Raw genomic sequence first — 21,759 nt, 5'->3', positions numbered from 1 at the left:
ACATCTTCATGACCTTGGAAACGCTTACACCACTTGTAAACCCTTGCTTTACTTATAGCAGATCTACCAAAAGCAATATTTAATATTTTTAAAACATTGCTACACTTTATTCCATTCTTATAGCAAAATTCAATACAAATTCTCTGATCTATTATTTATACAAATAAAAAATTGCTGATCGTACCAAAACACATATTATCCTTTTGACAGCTGACAACAGATTATACATACAGTATGGCTAAAAATGTACAGATGCTTTTTAGACATATTTACCAATACAACAACAACAACAAAATCCTGAGAATCGGACTAATACAACCCATGAAATTTCAAAATTGTCATTACTTTTGAACACACCTCATCATATTCTTTATATGACACACATGAATTTTATAAATGTAGGTGCTGTAGATGTATTAACCATTAGGTTACTTTTTTTTTTTTTTTTGTCTTCAGTCATTTGACTGGTTTGATGCAGCTCTCCAAGATTCCCTATCTAGTGCTAGTCGTTTCATTTCAGTATACCCTCTACATCCTACATCCCTAACAATTTGTTTTACATACTCCAAACGTGGCCTGCCTACACAATTTTTCCCTTCTACCTGCCCTTCCAATATTAAAGCGACTATTCCAGGATGCCTTAGTATGTGGCCTATAAGTCTGTCTCTTCTTTTAACTATATTCTTCCAAATGCTTCTTTCTTCATCTATTTGCCGCAATACCTCTTCATTTGTCACTTTATCCACCCATCTGATTTTTAACATTCTCCTATAGCACCACATTTCAAAAGCTTCTAATCTTTTCTTCTCAGATACTCCGATTGTCCAAGTTTCACTTCCATATAAAGCGACACTCCAAACATACACTTTCAAAAATCTTTTCCTGAGATTTAAATTAATTTTTGATGTAAACAAATTATATTTCTTACTGAAGGCTCGTTTAGCTTGTGCTATTCGGCATTTTATATCGCTCCTGCTTCGTCCATCTTTAGTAATTTTACTTCCCAAATAACAAAATTCTTCTACCTCCGTAATCTTTTCTCCTCCTATTTTCACATTCAGTGGTCCATCATTGTTATTTCTACTACATTTCATTACTTTTGTTTTGTTCTTGTTTATTTTCATGCGATAGTTCTTGCGTAGGACTTCATCTATGCCGTTCATTGTTTCTTCTAAATCCTTTTTACTCTCGGCTAGAATTACTATATCATCAGCAAATCGTAGCATCTTTATCTTTTCACCTTGTACTGTTACTCCGAATCTAAATTGTTCTTTAACATCATTAACTGCTAGTTCCATGTAAAGATTAAAAAGTAACGGAGATAAGGAACATCCTTGTCGGACTCCCTTTCTTATTAGGGCTTCTTTCTTATGTTCTTCAATTGTTATTGTTGCTGTTTGGTTCCTGTACATGTTAGCAATTGTTCTTCTATCTCTGTATTTGAACCCTAATTTTTTTAAAATGCTGAACATTTTATTCCAATCTACGTTATCGAAAGCCTTTTCTAGGTCTATAAACGCCAAGTATGTTGGTTTGTTTTTCTTTAATCTTCCTTCTACTATTAATCTGAGGCCTAAAATTGCTTCCCTTGTCCCTATACTTTTCCTGAAACCAAATTGGTCTTCTCCTAACACTTCTTCCACTCTCCTCTCAATTCTTCTGTATAAAATTCTAGTTAAGATTTTTGATGCATGACTAGTTAAACTAATTGTTCTGTATTCTTCACATTTATCTGCCCCTGCTTTCTTTGGTATCATAACTATAACACTTTTTTTGAAGTCTGACGGAAATTCCCCTTTTTCATAAATATTATACACCAGTTTGTATAATCTATCAATCGCTTCCTCACCTGCACTGCGCAGTAATTCTACAGGTATTCCGTCTATTCCAGGAGCTTTTCTGCCATTTAAATCTTTTAATGCTCTCTTAAATTCAGATCTCAGTATTGTTTCTCCCATTTCATCCTCCTCAACTTCCTCTTCTTCCTCTATAACACCATTTTCTAATTCATTTCCTCCGTATAACTCTTCAATATATTCCACCCATCTATCGACTTTACCTTTCGTATTATATATTGGTGTACCATCTTTGTTTAACACATTATTAGATTTTAATTTATGTACCCCAAAATTTTCCTTAACTTTCCTGTATGCTCCGTCTATTTTACCAATGTTCATTTCTCTTTCCACTTCTGAACACTTTTCTTTAATCCACTCTTCTTTCGCCAGTTTGCATTTCCTATTTATAGCATTTCTTAATTGCCGATAGTTCCTTTTACTTTCTTCATCATTAGCATTCTTATATTTTCTACGTTCATCCATCAGCTGCAATATATCGTCTGAAACCCAAGGTTTTCTACCGGTTCTCTTTATTCCGCCTAAGTTTGCTTCTGCTGATTTAAGAATTTCCTTTTTAACATTCTCCCATTCTTCTTCTACATTTTCTACCATATCTTTTTTACTCAGACCTCTTGCGATGTCCTCCTCAAAAATCTTCTTTACCTCCTCTTCCTCAAGCTTCTCTAAATTCCACCGATTCATCTGACAACTTTTCTTCAGGTTTTTAAACCCCAATCTACATTTCATTATCACCAAATTATGGTCGCTATCAATGTCTGCTCCAGGGTAAGTTTTGCAGTCAACGAGTTGATTTCTAAATCTTTGCTTAACCATGATATAATCTATCTGATACCTTCCAGTATCGCCTGGCTTTTTCCAAGTGTATATTCTTCTATTATGATTTTTAAATTGGGTGTTGGCAATTACTAAATTATACTTCGTGCAAAACTCTAGTCGGTCCCCTCTTTCATTCCTTTTGCCCAGCCCGTATTCACCCACTATATTTCCTTCCTTGCCTTTTCCAATGCTTGCATTCCAATCTCCAACTATTATTAAATTTTCATCTCCCTTTACGTGTTTAATTGCTTCATCAATCTCTTCGTATACACACTCTACCTCATCATCATCATGGGCGCTTGTAGGCATATAAACGTTATTAGGTTACTAAAGATACCAATTTTTCTGTGATACCCTACTAATAATGTATACTCTATATAGTTTTAGAAGTAATAATTATTTTAGTGTTACATATGACTTCTGAATCATTGTTTTCAAACAAGTATAAATACTCCTATGTGTGATTTTTCATTATAAGTTGTATTGTTAAATTTTTTTTTTTTAATTTTACATTATTTTCTTGCAGTTAGTTTAAGATGGAAAGCTTTGCCTTTACCAAGAAAAGGAGACAAGCAGTATGATATTGCACCGTATCAGCGATATGGTCACACAGCTGTTGTTTATAAAGATAAGATATATATTTGGGGTGGAAGAAATGATGGTGCTGCTGATAATATTTTGTACTGTTTTGATCCAGGTATTATACTTGAATTATTTATCAATATGTACTATTGTATTTTATATACATATATACACACACAAGGGTTGTCTGAAAAGTTTTGAGCCTCAACATGAAAATGGCAGAAATCGTCAACAAAAGTTAGGGAATGTATTCAAATATCTGTTGAAAGGTACTCGCTGAAATTTCATCCATTTTGATTGATCAGTTATTTAACAATCGTTTGAGTAGGTCATTATGAGTGTTTTAGTGAAAATTGAAAAAACTGAATATTGTTCTGTGATTAAATACTTGCATATGAAAGGTAATACACCTATGTAACTTAAAACCGAGTTGGACACTGTTTACAAGGACTGTCCCGTCATTTACCACTGTGAAAAGATGGGCAGCTGAATTTAAACATGGTCATACCAGCTTGGTTGATGATGAGCATTCGGGATGTCTAAAAAATGCAACCATCACTGATATCACCGAAAAAGTTCATCAAATGGTACTGGACAACCAACAAATTAATGTTAGAGAGATAGCAGAGACTATGGCCATATCGAAAGGATGTGTTTGTCATATATTAACTGAAGTATTGGTTATGCATAAGCTATCTGCGTGTTGGGTGCTGTGTTTGCTCACTTTGGACCAAAAACGCATTCAAATGAACATTTCCAAGTCCCTGTGCTAGAGCAGTTTAAGCAAAATGAGTCAGATTTGTTGGGTCAATTCATAACTGTAGATGTAAAGTGGATCCAGAGACAAACCAGCAGTCAAAATAGTGGTCTGCAAAGGGTGAACCTACTCTGAAAAAGGCGAAAACAGTACCATCAGCCGGGAAAGTGATGGCAACTGTTTTTTGGGATGGTAACTGAATTTTGTTTATTGATTATCTTCAAAAAGGTAAAACAATAACAGGACAGTATTACGCATCATTACTTGACAAGCTGAAGGCAGAAATTGCAAAAAAACAACCACATTTGAAGAAGATGAAAGTGTTTTTGCATCAGGACAATGCGCTTGCTCACACTTCGGCAGTCCCCATGGCTAAAATTCACGAATTGCACTTTGAATTGGTTGACCATTCACTGTATTCACCAGATCTGGCCCCAAGCAACTTTTTCTTGTTTTTTAACCTTAAAGTTTCACTTGGAGGAAAAAGATTTTCATCAGACGAGGAGGTTATTGCTTACATAAACGCCTGTTTTGCGGAGAAAGATGCCTATTTTTTTAAAGAAGTTAGAACATTGCTGGGAAAAAGTGTACCGACTCGAAAGGAAACTTTGCTGAAAAATAAAACTATATTTGACAGAAAAAAATACATTTTTCTATGTTAGGCTCAAAATGTTTCAGACAACCCTTGTAAACCCTTAAAAATTTAATGTTAGTGGTATGTATATGTTTTATTGCTGTTTAAAAAATTGCCTAGTCCATCATTAAAATTCTTACATTTTTACAACTGTACTGGTTAGATTACACTAGTCTTTTTCTTTTTTCAGAATTGCAACCATGACATGTTGTTTTATTTAGTTCACATACTTTCTTAAATAAAATCATTGAAATTTACTTCTTTATGTTTCTTAAATTTATCTACAGTGTAAGAAACCGTGAAAGTCAGAATTGGAACAATACTCCTAATAGCCATGAAAAAAAATGCTTGATCATGAGTATGTGTTTTCTTTTTTACATTAAATGAAAAGTGTTATTAGAAATTGGACGGATATTTTATTTATAATTGTAGAAGTTAAAGTTGGCTGGTTGTACTATGTTAATAAATGTTATTATTTGCAGAACACAAAGAATATATCGTCATTTTATTGTAATTTAGTGTCTGCAGAGAAAGTTGGTAAGAAAATTAAACTTTTTTGGGGACAATGATGAGCAAGTATAATCTTTATTTATTCATTTAGTTAGAAAAATTAAATTGCTGTAAAATAGTTTTTCCTTCCAGTAGTATCTTATTCATCTTGGAGTTAAGGTTTAATGAGTGTTAGTTGTATCCCTTTAAATGAATTTGGTTTGGTTGGGATAGTTCATGTGGAAGTGCTTGTCTTGTTAATATTATATAAAAAAGAATGATTGAAAAGAAAAGGTATGAAGAATACTGTAGTTGATTTTGGAATCTTGTCAGTATGTTGTAGCGGGAATATAACAACAAAATTGCAAAATTCTATTTGTATAGGTTATTAAGAAAGGTTATATAGTAAAATATTAGTAATTACTGGATTAAGCTACATGTTAGAAAGCATCATTAAATGGTTTGTAGTAGTATTTTGGTTATATTTTTTTTATCACATATCCTTATTTAATAATGGTTAATTTATAAAAAAAATATGTTATTACTCCTTTGATAGTATTTTCTCTTAAATTATTGCTTTAGTCTTTGTCAACATCATAAAAACGTACATGAATCTTGCAAGAAAAATTGTGTAATATTGTAAATAGCATGAATTCTGACGGTATAGTTTATACAGACTGCTCTAAATATGATAATTCTGGTGATTGTGCTTTTGTGGTTGGAAAAATACGTGTTAGGCCTTCCCAGCCCATGAGTGTTTTTGCAGTGTTACGGAACTGTCCAGGCTATTAATAAGACCGTAAATTTAATTAGCCAAACATATTGATACATACTTGTCTGTTAAGATTCCATGAGTGCCTTGCAGGTAATTAGTGACACATACTCCAGACACCTTGTTGTCTGTGAGCTACAGTCTATTATTTGTGAAATGTCTCAGGTACAGTGTGAGCTTCTGCTGGATCCCCAGCCATATTGGAATTTCAGGCGATGAATGTGCAGATAGTGTGGCAAAAGAGGCTTTTTTGCAGCCTCCTTTCACTAATCACATTGTTTCAAACGATCTTGTCTGTTTTCTTAAGAGGGTGGTTCATGATGAATGCTAAAGTGAATGGAATGCTACCAACAACAATGAACTTTATCTAGTTAAGAACACTGTGTCACCATGGAGCTCTTTATGCAGGAGTTACCATTGAGAGGAGGTTAATAGGTACCATAATGTACCCTATTCACTAGTTTTGTGAATAGGGTACATTAGACTCACTCGCAGACATCTAATGACTCAGACCATTGCACCTGCTTGTGACTGCTGCGACTGCCAACTAATACCACTAATACCTAATAAGAATGTGGTTAACACCACATTCTTGTGTCTGTTATGCGACATTGTGTTACAAATTTAATGGAAGAACTAATATCTAAAATATTTTAGGGAATAAAATGTCTTGTTTTTTAAGGCCATGCATTTGTAGTTGAATATTTAATATTTTATAGTGTGTTTTAGATTTTTACTATTTTGCCTGTGATATTGTTATTCATTTTATATATACTATCTGTGGTTATTTAACATTGTTGTTATAGAACTAGTTAGTTTATTTGTTGTAGAAGCATTGCTTCTGGCACTAATAACGAATCTTCATTAGGTGTCCAAAAAAAATTATTATTTTTTTTTTAATTTAGCTGCTCAACTTTCTAGCATCTTGTGAAATGTTGTTACTAAATCCAATCAATTTTTTAAATTATTTTAAACTAATTTAACAATAGAACTAATTTTTTCCAGTTTCTTTATGAGAAAATTAATGTGAATGTTTTTGTTAAGACGGATTCCAATCTGCACTTTAGTCACTCCAGTCACTGTTTTATTGTAATTTGCTTTTTAGATTTGTTAGTGAAAAGGGGTAGTTGATGTCATCGTGGTCAAAAACTGAATACTAGGTAATTTTGCATGTGGATTAAGTGATGATCAGTGTTTAGAGGAAATTACTCCTTTGATTGGAGAGGATTGTCCTCATTGTACTACAATATTTAGGTGGTACCAAGAGTTTGAAAAAGGAAATTTTGGCCTTGAGGACTCCAAGGTCAGGTAGACTGCCTTCATCTGTGACTGCAGGAAACATTGCTGCAGTACAAAAAATTCTTGAAAAAGACAGGCATGTGACCTACCACCAAGTAGAGGTGTCCTTGGGTATTAATGTGCCAGAAATTCATGCTATTCTGCAACATCACCTTCAAGTTATGTGTCATCCAAAGGAGGATGACGATCAAATGACACTTTGTGTTTCATTGGCCATGAAATGCTGAAAAAGGGAAATCTCCATGTGTGAATAGTGTTATGTCAGGTGATGAAACTTCACTGTACTATTATGATGTTCTGACCAAGGCCCAGAATGAAGTGTGAGTGTTTGATGATGGAGGCCTGTGTGGCTGTTCAAATATCCAGATCAGTGAAGAAGATAATGTTGGTGAAGTAAGAATATTGTATTATTTAATGTATCAGGAATTTTAAAACAAGTTGTGTTAGAAAATCAGAAGATAGTTACAGGGGAAGTAGTATACTGAGGAATGTCAGCCTAAAATTGTCAAAGCTCTAAAGAAAATTCACCTAAACTCAAGAATGAACATATTGTTTCTTCACCATAATAATGCTCCAGCAAACTGCTCCAACGTTTGTTCCAAGTATTTGGCCAGAACTGGAATAAAATGTTAGAGCCTCCTTCTTATAGTCCCTCACTTCATGTGACTTCATGCTGTTCGCCAGCATGAAAAAAAGCATGAAAAAAGTGAATGGAGAAATTGTTAGTATAAGCTTCATTCATTATTTCACATTCACTATCTTTTTACAGTCTTGGGCTAGATAGTAAAACCTGATCAAAGATATCAGCTATCTCTTGATAGTTTGATCAGTTTCATTCTCATCTTTCTATACTTCTCTTCATCCTTGATTTCTTCTTTCTGTAAATAGATGTGTGCAGGAGGTTGATATCTCAGTATTCTCTCAAGCCTCATTCTGTTATCAGGTTCTGATTAATAACATATCTAGTCTGGCCATTCACAGATATGTTACTAAAGTATACTTCCTTGAAAACCAAAGGGAGTCTAAAAATCCCAATTCAAGAAAACTGCACTAGTTACCCAGAAATGTTTGGAATATATCAGTCAGTCATTTGGATAGATATAATGAGAATCATTTTAGTCCTCAAATCAACTTCATTTGCAGTGTTATGCTGGCACCATGTAATTACTAGTAGAACAGCTGCTTCCTTAGTAGGTTTGTTGGGGTGGTAACTTTGTTGGTTGGCCAGTTTATTTAATATCTGGGAATTACATAAAAAGCCTGCTTATTGCTGCCTATCAAGTAAACCCCATTACATAACCTAATTAAATTTAAATTTAATTCTGCATTAATTAATTAATTTAATTCTAAATTTCTACGTAGAAACATTTTTCTTAAATATTCACTACAACTTTATTGTTTTTTTGTTTAGAGACTAATCTTTGGTCATGCCCTAAAACAACTGGTATAATACCTGGTGCTCGTGATGGCCATTCTGCATGTGTTGTTCACACAAATAACGCAGATGTTATGTATATATTTGGTGGTTTTGAAGAAGGAATCGATAGATTTTCTCAAGAAGTTTATTCGCTTGATTTTAACACAATGCGATGGACATATCTGATTACGAAGGTAAGTTGTTTGTATATTTTTAGTCAGCAATGTTGTACACGATTATTTATTTGATTAATTTATTTACAGCTTGCCAGTTCATGTTGATCATTAGATTTATAGTATATATAGTTTAGTTTGATGTTACCTAATAAATCTATTTCAGTTTATTTACATTGTGAAAAATTAATTTTCTATCTTCAAATTAGATTTCATCTTACTGTTACCGATTTTGTAAATAGGATTTTTAAATGTTTATATAATAATAATATTTTTTTTTTTTTTAATTTTCAGTTTTTCTGTAAATTATATGTTTGAGCTATCTTTATAATAAAATAATTAGAGATACATGAAGTTTCTCATATTTCCATATCTAGATCCATGTGTTTATAAGTACAAGGTTTGATAAAAATTTATGCAGAATTTTAGTTTTTATCAAAAAATCTTTATTTATACATCATTAATATTGATTTTGTCACCTTCAAAGTACTCCCCTTCAGATATAATACATTTGTGTTGGCGTTTTTTTTAATCTTCTAAGAAACTTTAGAACACAATTTGGGGTTATGACATTTAACTCCTTCAGTAATCATGTCTTTATCTCTTCAATGCTGGCAAAACATCCTTTCATGGTTCTTTTCAGCTTGCGGATTAGGAAGAATTTATAGGGGGCCATGTCCAGCAAATGCGGAGACTGAGGCATCATAACGATGTTGTTTTTGGTCAAACATTTATGAACATGCAGTGAAATGTGAGCAGGCGCGTTATTGTGCTGCATTTGCTATGAATTGTTTCACCATAAATCCAGGTGTTGTCTTTGGATTGCCTCACGCAAACAGTGTAGAACTTCAAGATAGTACTCCTTTTTGACCATATGACCTGGTGGCTAGAACTCATGGTACATTAAGCTGTTGAAATTGAAGAATGTAGTGATCGGAATCTTCACATTCGATTGAACTTGATGAACTTTTTTCGGTCTTGACTCTTCAGGAACCTTCGATTAGAACGATTGGGCCTTACTTCCAATGCCATACCCATATACCCATGTTTCATCACTAGTTATGACCCGTCGTTCACTTCATTTAGCAGCTCCTGAGCAATGTCCATTCAGCACTGTTTTTGATCAAAATTCAACAATTTTGGAATTTGCTGCCATAATTTCATATCCAAAACATCCCAAAAAATTACTTGGCATGAGCCAAATGATATGCCAACATCATTAGCAACCTCTTTGATAGTAATTAGGCGATTGTCCATAACCATTTTCTTTACTTTTTTGATGTTGTTATCTTTTGTTGATGTACTGGGATGTCCAGGGTGTTCATCTTTAATGTCTTCATGGCCATCTTGGAAACTATTTTACCACTAGTAAATGCTTGTTTTTTTGTAGAAGAATCACCAAAAGCAACATTCAACATTTCCAGTGCTGTGTTGCACTTTATTATATTCTTAAAGCAAAATTTAATGCAAATTCTTTGTTCTATTTTTTCCGCATATTAAAAATTTCCGACCATACAAAAACACCTGTAGCCCTTACAGAAGACAACAATAAACTAAGCATCCAATATGGCTACCAATGTAAATATACGTTAGGGACAAATGTACCAACACAACAAAAAAACAGTTGTGATAGTTGGACATATATAGCATAGGAAATTAAAAAATTCCTCATATTTATTTATCAAACCTCATATGTATTTTAATTGTACAGTATTTTTATTTAAATGCTGTAAAAATTTGTTCTCAAGAAGCACTTCTATAATACTTAATTTTTTTTAACATTCTATAAAAAAAGTTCTATATTCATTATTAAGTTATTACCCAGTTATCCATATGTGGCTTAAGTGGATATAACCCTAACCATTCATCCAAGGTATGTGTAGTACTTAGTAAAAAGTACATCATTGCATATTAACAAACTATTTTTATGATTGTAATGTGATTACATTTGTACATTGACCTTTGGCAAGTACATTAACTTAACAATTTTTCCCCTTATAGGGCTGTTTTTATATATATAATGTTTTTAGAGTTGTCATCTATCATAATTTACCATTTAGTTCACATGTTTATTGGATTAAGTTGTTAATTTTATGTATAAGTACTCAATTATCACTATAAGTAATAGTTAATTTAGTGACCTTATAAACCATATATAAAAATGCTGGTGGTTTACAAAAAAACATATTGGTAGAGAAAAGTACATATACCTAAAGCGGGAATTATACTGAAACATAAGAGTATCATATTAATTTGTACCATATACAGGACAATATTTATGTATCAGCCATTTTAACTATTCACTGTGTTTAAATCTGTTAAAAGCATTGTTAAAAATATTATTGCTGACTGGACTGTGTTAGACAGATATTGTGTATGGTTATCAGTTTTTAGTTTTCTCATACTGACATCAAAATCAAAATATTAATATTATTCATTAAATAAAGTGTTTGTTGTATTACTCTTTATATGGACTGTGCTTATGGGCTTGATATAATGATCTTGAAAAGCCAGAATTATTAACACATTAAGAGGGCTTGTTTTTCATTGGAACGCTGCATTTTAAATTTAGATTAATTCAGATATTTAGATATCTTAATTTTTTTTACTATAAGTTAATTATCTAAAATCTATATGCTATTCATTGACAACTGACATATTGTTTATTTTTTCAATCAACATTTATTATTACATTAACCATTCCATTTGTGATAGATTTATTTCTTAGCTCTTTTATTATTTTGTTTCTATAATTTAAGATTCCAGTAAAAATAAATAATCATAAATAATATGATATATAATAACCATTTAATATTCCAGATTAATATTTAACAATAAATATTAATAATCTTTTCTTATTTAGAGTGAGCCTCCATCATACAGAGATTTTCATTCAGCAACAGCAATAGGTACTAGAATGTATATATTTGGTGGTAGAGGAGATCACCATGGTCCTCATCATTCACAAATGGAGTTTTATTGTCGTGATATAATGTATTTAGATACGATTACTCTACAGTGGCATAGGCCTTCCACTACAGGGGAAATACCTATTGGAAGGAGAAGTCATTCAGCTTGTAAGTACTTTTTTAGCATATTTGATAATGTTTAGGTATTTATTTTATTGTAAGCTAAGACACCTTATTTATTATTGCAGTATAAATATAATGTTTATTGTTCGACTGAATGAAAAAGTTTATTGGATTTCCTTATCTCAATTTATTTCCTTATTTATAGCTAATTTTACAAGTAGCAATGATAAGACTAGGAGATTGAGAAAGGCAAGGACTGATTCAGAAAGGAGCGAGACAATGTTTAGCCTGTTCACATTTGCTTTTCAACTTGTATGTGGAAGCAGTAGTCCAAGAATTAAAAGTCATTTGAAAGTAGAATAACTGTTCAAGGAGAAATAATAAAAATTTAGAGATTCACTAATGGTATTAATCTTTTAGCAAAAGCCAAAACTGAGTTATAAGAAATTATGAGGCATGTATATATTGCTAGGAAAGAAATTCAGTTTGAAAATAAACAACTAAAACAAAGGAAATGAAAATCTAATTTTAAAGATATGTAATGTAAATGTGACAGAAAAGAGTATAATGAGGAATTATACATCGAGATAGGAAAACACAATATGACAGAAGTGGGAGAATTTTGTTATTTAAATAGCAAGATTACTAAGGATGGGTATTGTAAGGTAGAGATCAAAATCAGACTAGCACAAGCAGAGAAAGCTTTTATGATCTTTTGTGTTATTTAAGTGCAACGTGTTTAAGTGTGAGTGGTTATTTTTTTAATATGTGATTTTCAGAAGCAACTATAAGACATAGAATTTTGGGTGAAACTGGGAAAACATTCACAGAAATGTTTCAACTTTTGAAACAAGCTTACAGAGATGATGCTCTGGGTCATATGCAATGTTAAGAATGATTTTAACGATTTAAAAGTAGTCATCAGTCAATTGAAGATGACCCTCGACCAGGAAGACCTTCAACTTCAACTGATGACACTTGTGTTCAGAAAGTCTGATCTGATGTGCGTAAATCGCCAAATGACTGTCAGAGAACTTGCAGAAAAGGGTAGCCAAATGTCATGTCATTGGCATGCCATGACATTTTGATTGAAAAATTGAACATCATCGAGTGCAGCAAAGTTTGTTCCTCGTTTAATGACCAAGTAGCAGAAAGAACATCAAGTGGACATCTGTCAGCAACTTCTTGAACAAGCAAATGACAATGAAACATTCATGCAAGGGATCATAAGGGGAGATGAAAGCCTGGTTTACGGCTACAATATTGAGACAAAAGTTCAATCATCACAATGGATTGGCAAAGGATCACCATGCTTCAAGAAAGCATGCCATTCTCGATCCAATGTCAAAGTGATGCTCTCTGTGTTTTCGATTTTAATGGAATTGTGCATTTTTAATTCTTGCCTCAAAGTGAAACAATGCTTACTATCAAGGCGTTTTACAATGATTATGTGAAAAAATTCACAAAAAGAGACCAGAATTGTGGTGCACAACTTATGTTTCCTTCACCATGACAATAAGCTTACACATTTAGCTTTGTCAATTTGTCAGTTTTGTGCAAAATATCAGATAACTGTCCTACCTCAGCCTCGCTACTCACCAGATCTGGCTCCTTGTAGTTTTTTCTTATTTCAAAATTAAAATCAGTGATAAGCAGTGATGCCATTTTGAGACTAATGATGACGACATTAAAGCAAATTTATTATGGACCTTAAAGATGATTTCAAATGACTTTATCCAGGACTGCTTCGCGAAGTGGAAACACTGCTGAGAAAAGTCTGAGAATAGGAGAGGGGAGTACTTTGAAGGGGACAAGGACCAGTAGTCTGTAAAATTAATAATTTTGACCATCCCTGAATCCATTTTGACTAGTTTCAGCATGACATCTGTATGTACGTACACTGTATGTCTGAAAAATTCTCTAACTAAATTAAATAAAAATATAGATTTAAAGATAAATGAGTTTATTTACATCAGCCCTCTACGTAGAACCCTTCTCTAGTTATACACTTGTTGCAGCGCCAGTAGAGCCTGTCAAATGCTCTGGAGAAATCACTTAGTGGGTTTGCCTTCAACTGCTTGGTGCAAGCCCTTTGGAAGGTCAGAATGTCATTGAAAAAGCGGCCTTTCGTCTTCAACTTGATTTTTGGGAACAGAAATAGTCTGCTGCCAAGACAGATGCAGTGTACAACGTGTTAAAACTGTTGCCATGTGTGTGGGCATTGTCATGCAAGAGTCCAACTCCTGGATCCCGCTACTTGGCCCAGATTCAACAAATGTGGTGCATCAAGTATTTCACTTTCCAAATAGAATTTAGAATTCACGATTTGACTAGTAGGGACAAATTCATGATAAATCATGAATTTTGCCCTTTGAGTCAAAGAATGCAATCAATTTTGTTTCCGCGTTTAATTTTTGCTGCCTGACTTTTGCTGGTCTTTGTGCTCCAGCACTCAACCAAGCAGCGGATTGTTGCTTTGTTTGTGGATCATACATGAAGCATCAGCTTTCATCCCCAGTTACACAATTGTTTGCAAAAAATTCAGGTTGTTATCGGAAGTTTCAATGAAGTCTTGAGCACAAGAAAGATGCACCTGTTTTTGTTCTTTAGTCAAGACGTGTGGAACAAAACGAGAGCACACCTTTCAGCGGTTCATTTTTTGTTAGAATTGTACGTACCGCATCTTTACCAATGTATAGCTCTTCTGTTATGGCCCAACAGGTAAGATGAGGTTATTCGAGCAGGAGCCTGCACACTTTCGCAATGTTTTCGTTGTGAACAGCTGTTGACGGCCTCCCGCTTCATTCATCATCCAGCGACTCTCTGTTGTCTTTAAATTGCTTCCACCATGTGTATTGTAGTATGAGATGCAGCTTCATCACCGAATGCTTGCTCTATCATAGAATAAGTTTTAACGAAAGATTTTTGAAGTCGAACACAAAATTTTATTGCAAGCTCGCACAAGATCACATGAACACAATGTACGCAACCAAATATAACTAGAGACTGGAGTGACGAAACGTGATGAAATTTTGAACACACACTCGTCAGACATTGTGCTACACACAATGTCATTAATTAATTTTAATTAATGAGATATTTGGATTTTATAAGGGGAAGGCACATCAGTTCGAATCAGACTTCTTCTCCCTTTTTTTTAACTTTTTTTTTTTTTAAGTTAAGTATATTGGTTTATTAATAATTATTAACCTCTGATTGTATAAAGTTTTACAACAAATAATAATTCAGTAATAACAATAAAAAAAAAATATGAAAAAATATCAAAAGTTATTAATGAAATAAAATTTTATATACTTTTCATTTTAAAAAAATAAGTATATGTAATTTAACAGGTATACAAGTAAGTCATGTAGTGTCCACTTCAGATTTGGTGAAACATCTGATTATTCGTTATTGTTTTCATTTTGTTGATGGTTGCATAATAATAATTTTTTTAAAAAAGTATTAGATATAATACTTACATTTATCTAAAGATTAATAAAGGGATTTTTACTGTATCATAATATTTCAGATAAGATTGTTGAATTAATAATTGTATAAATATTTGATGTTAATAAAAAGTAATATTTTAGCAATATTTTGACTATCCCATTTAGCAAAATACCATTTTACCGTCCCTGAATCCATTTTGACTAGTTTCTGTTTGATGTCTATGTACGTACATACATATGATGTTACACCAAAATGATGATGTATTACAAATTGTACTGTTATTATGTTAGCAGCGGTCGTAGTAGTAACTATACTATTAGGACGCTAAAATACAAATTCATTAACATGTGTATGATTTTACTTTTTTTACTTTTCCCACCAAATATAACTATATTAAAGTTATATTTTCCCTTATATTAAAGGGAAAACTATTGTGATAATTTTGAAAATTGAGTTACCAGTTTTTTTGCAAATTTTTGCATTTTAGGATCCAATATCTAGATATAATCGATAGTTCATGTAGACCAAAAAAACATATAAATGTATGTGTCCACATACGTAGGTATGTGTGTTGTACTGCTTTTGATGTTGTATCATAGGATTTATTTATTTAATTTGGTCCAAATATTTCTGTATATGGACCATTGATCATATTATATTTTTTCAAAATTTAAGGGGATGTGGGTTATGAAAAAACCAATTTTGATTTTCTTTAGAGGCATTTTAGAGAAAACTTTATTAAAGCAAATTTATTACATACAATGCAAATATAAATAATCCAAAAAAAGGATTTTCAAAAGATCAACCTCCACTTTTTAAAGTTGAAATATTATGTTTTTTGTTCTTTTGCTCTATCACGCTTCAGTTTAAATATTTTTTCAAAAAATTGTGGTAGTTTATATTTCTTATAAATAGCTATCAAGAAATGTCTACATTTTTAAAAAAATTATGAACCATAAAATGCAGAATTTTTTTTTTTAATTTTCTATGATATTTTAACCTTTATTGAAGGGGATATTAGATTTAGAAAATAACTTTACTGAAGCAGAATTTCTAAGCTTAATTTACACATGAATATTTTTAAAAAAATTTTCTTAAAATTTATTCCCCACTTGTAAAAAATAATTATTTGTGTTTTGGCCCTAACTGTTTTAATTATTATTTTTGCAGTTTATCATGGTGGTTACCTTTATATATTTGGTGGTTACAATAGTCTTAGAGATGAACACTTTAATGATCTCCATAGGTTTGATCCGATAAGAAATGTATGGGAAGCTGTTAAAACACATGGCCAAATACCTAATAAGAGAAGGAGGCAATCTTGTATTGTTCTTGGTGATAGAATGTATTTATTCGGAGGATCTAGGTAAGTTTATTATTATACTTCCAAATTATATGCAGAATCAGACACAGTGTTACTTTCATTTTAATGAGTACTTCAACTATAGTAACATTCATTATTCTTAGTTTAGTTAAATATTCCCATTTCTTTGGATATATATTTTTTTTTAACTTTGACTGTATTTCATTGTGTGAACAATGTAAAACTATTTAGCCTTGAATCTGCATGGTGTATACTTATTCTACATCCTAGTTAAAATTTAGATATATAAACAGTAAAGTATAGGTATAGAAACTTACTATTACTAATGAAATATTGAAATAATTTATTTCAGTATTGTTAGTAATAAATTACTTCTGTAATTACTTCTTTGTCACAGGCTATAGAATTATTTTTGTAAATCCCTGTAATTAACTTTACTTAGTATCAAAATTTTGTGTATTTCAGGTAATATAGGTATTGAAGAAAATTAATAAACTGATGAAAATCAGGTTAAATGATGATTTTTTGACCAGAGATTATGTTAAGATTCTGTGAAAACTGAAAATTAGGTGTTATTTGAATTATTATTGTCTGAGAGTATCCTGAACAAAATATGGAAAAGTTATAATTCTAAAGCCATTCTCAAAACTGCCAGGTCTGTTTTGATTTTTGCTTTTAGTTCAGACACTTTTATAAATATTCAATAATTATGATTGATTGTATAAATAATACTTACAAGACATCTTAAAATCTGTTACACGTGTTGTATGAGAGATTAAAATCATATTGTTTTTTTTACATCATTAAATATCTATCTTAAGTGACCTTAAAATTTATTTTTAATACTCCGGTAGATGTGCACAAAAAATGAAGGAGAGTAGTTGCATGGATGACATATGTACAAACTTATATTTTTTATAAATAATTTTTATTAGAGAAACTAGATTATTTTTGTATTAAATTGTTGATTATTTATTTATTTGTTTTAAACTGAAAAGGTTTTCACAAAATTCATCAAATACAGAGCTATCTGTAGATTAAACCATAACTTTATTTTTGTTCTCTTCAAAACAGAAAATCAAATTTATATTTCCTTGATAAAGATTTAAAATCTTAAATCAATACAAGTAAACATTTCACTTGAATACAAGACCAGCACTGTTGTTTTGAAAAATGCAGAAGAGAAAATTTATCATTGTAGTAGATATATTATGTGACTTGCATAATATGTTTACAAATTTAGCAATATCAACACATGAAGATAAGATAAACTGTGGGTGATAAAGTAACATAAATGATAAACTGGTAACCATAGTAAAATATAAACATCAAACAGGAAAGTATAGTCATGTAGACAATGTTTGTATATGACAAACACTGTAGCAGTAATGATGTAATTATTTATAAAAGAATCATAATAAATATCTATATGCACGTAGCTGACACAGATATATTTGACAAAGGTTTACCTTTAATAAACACAAAGTATAACTAAAACAGTTGGGTGACATATGTCACCCACACAACCCCTCACATTTTTCAATAGTTGCGCGGGTGACGTATGATACCCTGGTGTAGGTTCCTAAACAAAAACTTATAAAAAATGAATAATAGATATCCAAATCACCATTTTAATTGTATGTACTTGCTCTTTAAAGTCCAATTGAACATTACATAATAATTCATTAAGTTTTTCAGTAATAAATGTACAGAAACTATGCAGTGGGTGACATATTTTATTTGTTCCAATCAGAGCAATGAGATTTCCTTTTGATTTTGGTAAGGAAAGGCAGAAGTCATTCATTCTTATTAGATTTTATTTTGTTTAGGATTTAATTTATTATGTGAAAACTTGCTGTCACAGTTTACATTTGGAAGAATGAAATGATAATGTTAGCATTAATGTCAGCATTAAGAGGCTGATTACTTTGTTAATCAATACCATTTAAAATAAAATAATAATAATAATAATTGGTATTCATTAAAAGGAAAAGCTGTTGTGACAGAGTTTAATTTAAAGCAAACATTTCCCTGAAGAAATTTTCAGTTTCTAATCAAGTTTGTTACTATTTTATAATAAATCTATTTAGACATTAATTTCTGTAACCCAAAATTGATAGACCAATCAACTTTGTGTGTGTGTGTGCATGCGTGCGTGTGCATGAGTGAAATATTGTTAAATTCTGTTAATAGTTGAGGGATACATATCCCGCAAAAGCACTTTCATGGAAAATTGAGGTAAGATATGTCTTATCTCAATATTCTGTACTATGTTTTTATTTAATATAATTTAACAGTACAGAGGAATAATACGAATCTTAAAAAGATTAATTTCAGTAAAATAATATATATATTTATATATTCAATATTAACAACTTAACCACCAAAATACAGTAACAGATAAGACCTAGAAAAAGCTATTATCAATAGTTGATTTTCATGAGATCTCACACTGTAAATTAGTATCCCGCATCCCATGGTATTATTTTTTTTATTATAGTTTATCTTTGCTGTGTTCTGGTGGTTAAGTAGTTAATATTGAATTTAATTAGCAGTGGTCGATATGTTGATGAATTATTTGAATTTTCAAAAGATAATACATTAATTACAGTAGTCATTATTTATCATAAAAATTTATTACAGTCTTTATTTTTTCATCAAATGTAACAACACATTATCATGTGATACAAAACATATTTTATACACTATGTAATTCACATACATTTATTTTTAATATAACTACTTATATTCCCTGACAAATGATTAAATTGTTAAATTAATTTTACTATTTAATATAAAATAAACATTAGAAAATATTGATGTAACTAAACAGTATTTCACATTTTATGTTAATCATAACAGATTATATATTGTTTTAATTTGATGTTACCATTGCTACTTAAATATACTGAAGTTCTTATGGTTAAATCTCAGGGCTTCTTTCCATCATTCGTACTTCATTTCATCACCTATAGTGATTACTACATAAGCAAAGTATTTATCATAGTAAACATTGTATTTAAAAATCTAAATAGAAGAAATAATAAAAGCCTAAGCTAATGGACTCAGCTTGTAAAGGTACTTCTTACTAGTAAATTTATTGTTACTATTACTAATACCAGGCTCTCTATAACTTTCACCTAGGGATCTGGGGAAAAATTAATAGAAAAACGTAAAGGCGCTGACATTGAAAATTATTATGCTTTAACAATTAAAAAGATGAGTTGGGTACTGGTACTGCATGCCAGGGATCAGCAGAGAGAGCCAGTAGTTCAGTGAAACTGTGTTCAGCACAGTCGTGATAACAAGCAAAAACGAACGATCAGTAGTTCAGCATAATCATGGTAATAAGCAGTAACAGTCAGTAGTTCTGTGAGCCTGTGTTTGGTGCATTTATGATAATAGTGATATCAATAAGCGTGAGGTAACTAAGATTAAAGATTGTCATGTATATGCCACTGCGGGTGAATACAAGAAGTTTTTCAGTGAATTACTGGTAAACAGTAGTGAAATTGACAGTGTTATATTCATTCATAAAGTGTAGGGTAATTTTTTTATAAACAGTAAAAGTAATAATATAATTTAACTGTCATTAAATCAATCTTGTCTTTTTATTTGAATTACTCTTTTGTATATTAAATGTATGTCTTATTATTATTATTATTATTGTGCTGCTATTTACATAGTGTTAATTTACTGTTTAATGCTTATAATAACATACAAAAAGATTATAGTGACAGGAGTATTTAATTATTATTGCTAATCTAAATTCTCATTATATTCCATTTCTTACTGAGCAATTAATGTATTGCTTAAAAATATATTGTCTACTTACATTATAGCAAATTTGTCCTGATTGCCATATTAGTTAATTTTATTTCATCTTATAAACCATTTTTTTGTTTTTATATTTCACAATTTTAATTTTTTTCAGTCCTGCTCCAGATGGTGGTCAGCCTTGTATTGATGATGATCTGGATCCACATGATGTTAAACTATTGGATCATGATGATTTGCATGTACTTGAATTTAGTAAGTTAATATTTCTAATAATGGTTTTAGTTGTATCCTTCATATTAAAGAAAAAAAAAAATTTTTTTTTTAATACATTCTAATGATAGTTTTTCCTTACATTATATTTACCTAATTCTTGTAGCTCCGTATTATTAAGAAGACCTAGGTTGGATTATATATGTTAATGTAAATGAAATCAATTTATTTATTTATTGCAGATTCTTCTTTTACAAATTATATATTTAACACTTATGTTGGATGCATGTAACATTCAATTTACAGGATTTCATCCAATGTTTGCTCATAATTAGATTTTCAAACAAAATTAGTGCAACACAAATTATTCTTTTAGACTCCTTAGTTATAAAATATCTTATACTGAGTCTCAGTTGTTCAAATACATAATACACTATTTGCTATCCATGGCTTCACATGTGTACTTTAAGTGTAGCTTGAGCTATGTTTTTTTCTATAAAAAAAGGAAGAAAATAAAAAGAGATTCATCAAAATCGGTGCAGTAGTTGATGTGTAATTACCAAACAACTTTCAGGTTTATATATTAGTGTGAACTAATGTACCACTTAAACAAGATACTATCAACAGAACGTAGTAACAATCTAATTTATTTTTAAAATCAAATTTAGAAGCTACTATTATTGATGCCAAAATATTATAATGAACTGCTAATGCTTTTACTTAAATCATTAAATTAAGTAACTATGTACATGTGCATATATATATATATATATATATATATATATATATATATATATATATATATATATTTACTGTCATGGTGGGTAATGTATTACCTGATTTTAAGTGGAGCATGAGGTTTAGGTTCTGCATTACCCCCATAGTCATTTCAGCCATAGTTCAGCTTTGAACAGTTCCTGAACTTGTAACATTTTCTAATGCAGATTGTACACCAGGCAGAGTTGCTGCCCCACACAGTTCCTATAGTAAAACAGCTGCCCTGGTTACTAAAAGATACCACCATGATATCGCAAATGTAATCAGATTAGTTTTGTTAGCAACTAACAAATTTCTATAGTACGTACTCCAGAAAGAAGGGATTAAGGATAAGGAAGGGATCTTATATATTTAATGATAATTAACCAGGATTAAATTCTTTTAA

The 21,759-nt window shown here is 31.0% G+C and overlaps 1 protein-coding gene across 4 annotated transcripts in view; it reads left to right on the top strand.

Annotated features, from left to right (window-relative positions):
* Positions 1–21,759, top strand: part of LOC142326227 (kelch domain-containing protein 3) — a 42,922-nt gene that overhangs the window by 9,242 nt on the left and 11,921 nt on the right. For all 4 annotated transcript variants that reach the window (XM_075368521.1, XM_075368523.1, XM_075368524.1 and 1 more), the window contains 5 exons: positions 3,202–3,372; positions 8,620–8,819; positions 11,662–11,875; positions 16,454–16,649; positions 20,542–20,639. In XM_075368521.1, coding sequence (XP_075224636.1) covers positions 3,202–3,372; positions 8,620–8,819; positions 11,662–11,875; positions 16,454–16,649; positions 20,542–20,639 — 879 coding nt within the window. The remainder of the gene's footprint in view (positions 1–3,201; positions 3,373–8,619; positions 8,820–11,661; positions 11,876–16,453; positions 16,650–20,541; positions 20,640–21,759) is intronic.

This window comes from Lycorma delicatula, chromosome 6 (genome assembly GCF_047948215.1).
Source record: "Lycorma delicatula isolate Av1 chromosome 6, ASM4794821v1, whole genome shotgun sequence".
NCBI lineage: Eukaryota > Metazoa > Arthropoda > Insecta > Hemiptera > Fulgoridae > Lycorma > Lycorma delicatula.
The sequence above is the reverse complement of the archived record's forward strand: the minus strand, read 5'-3'. Positions and strand labels throughout refer to the sequence as shown.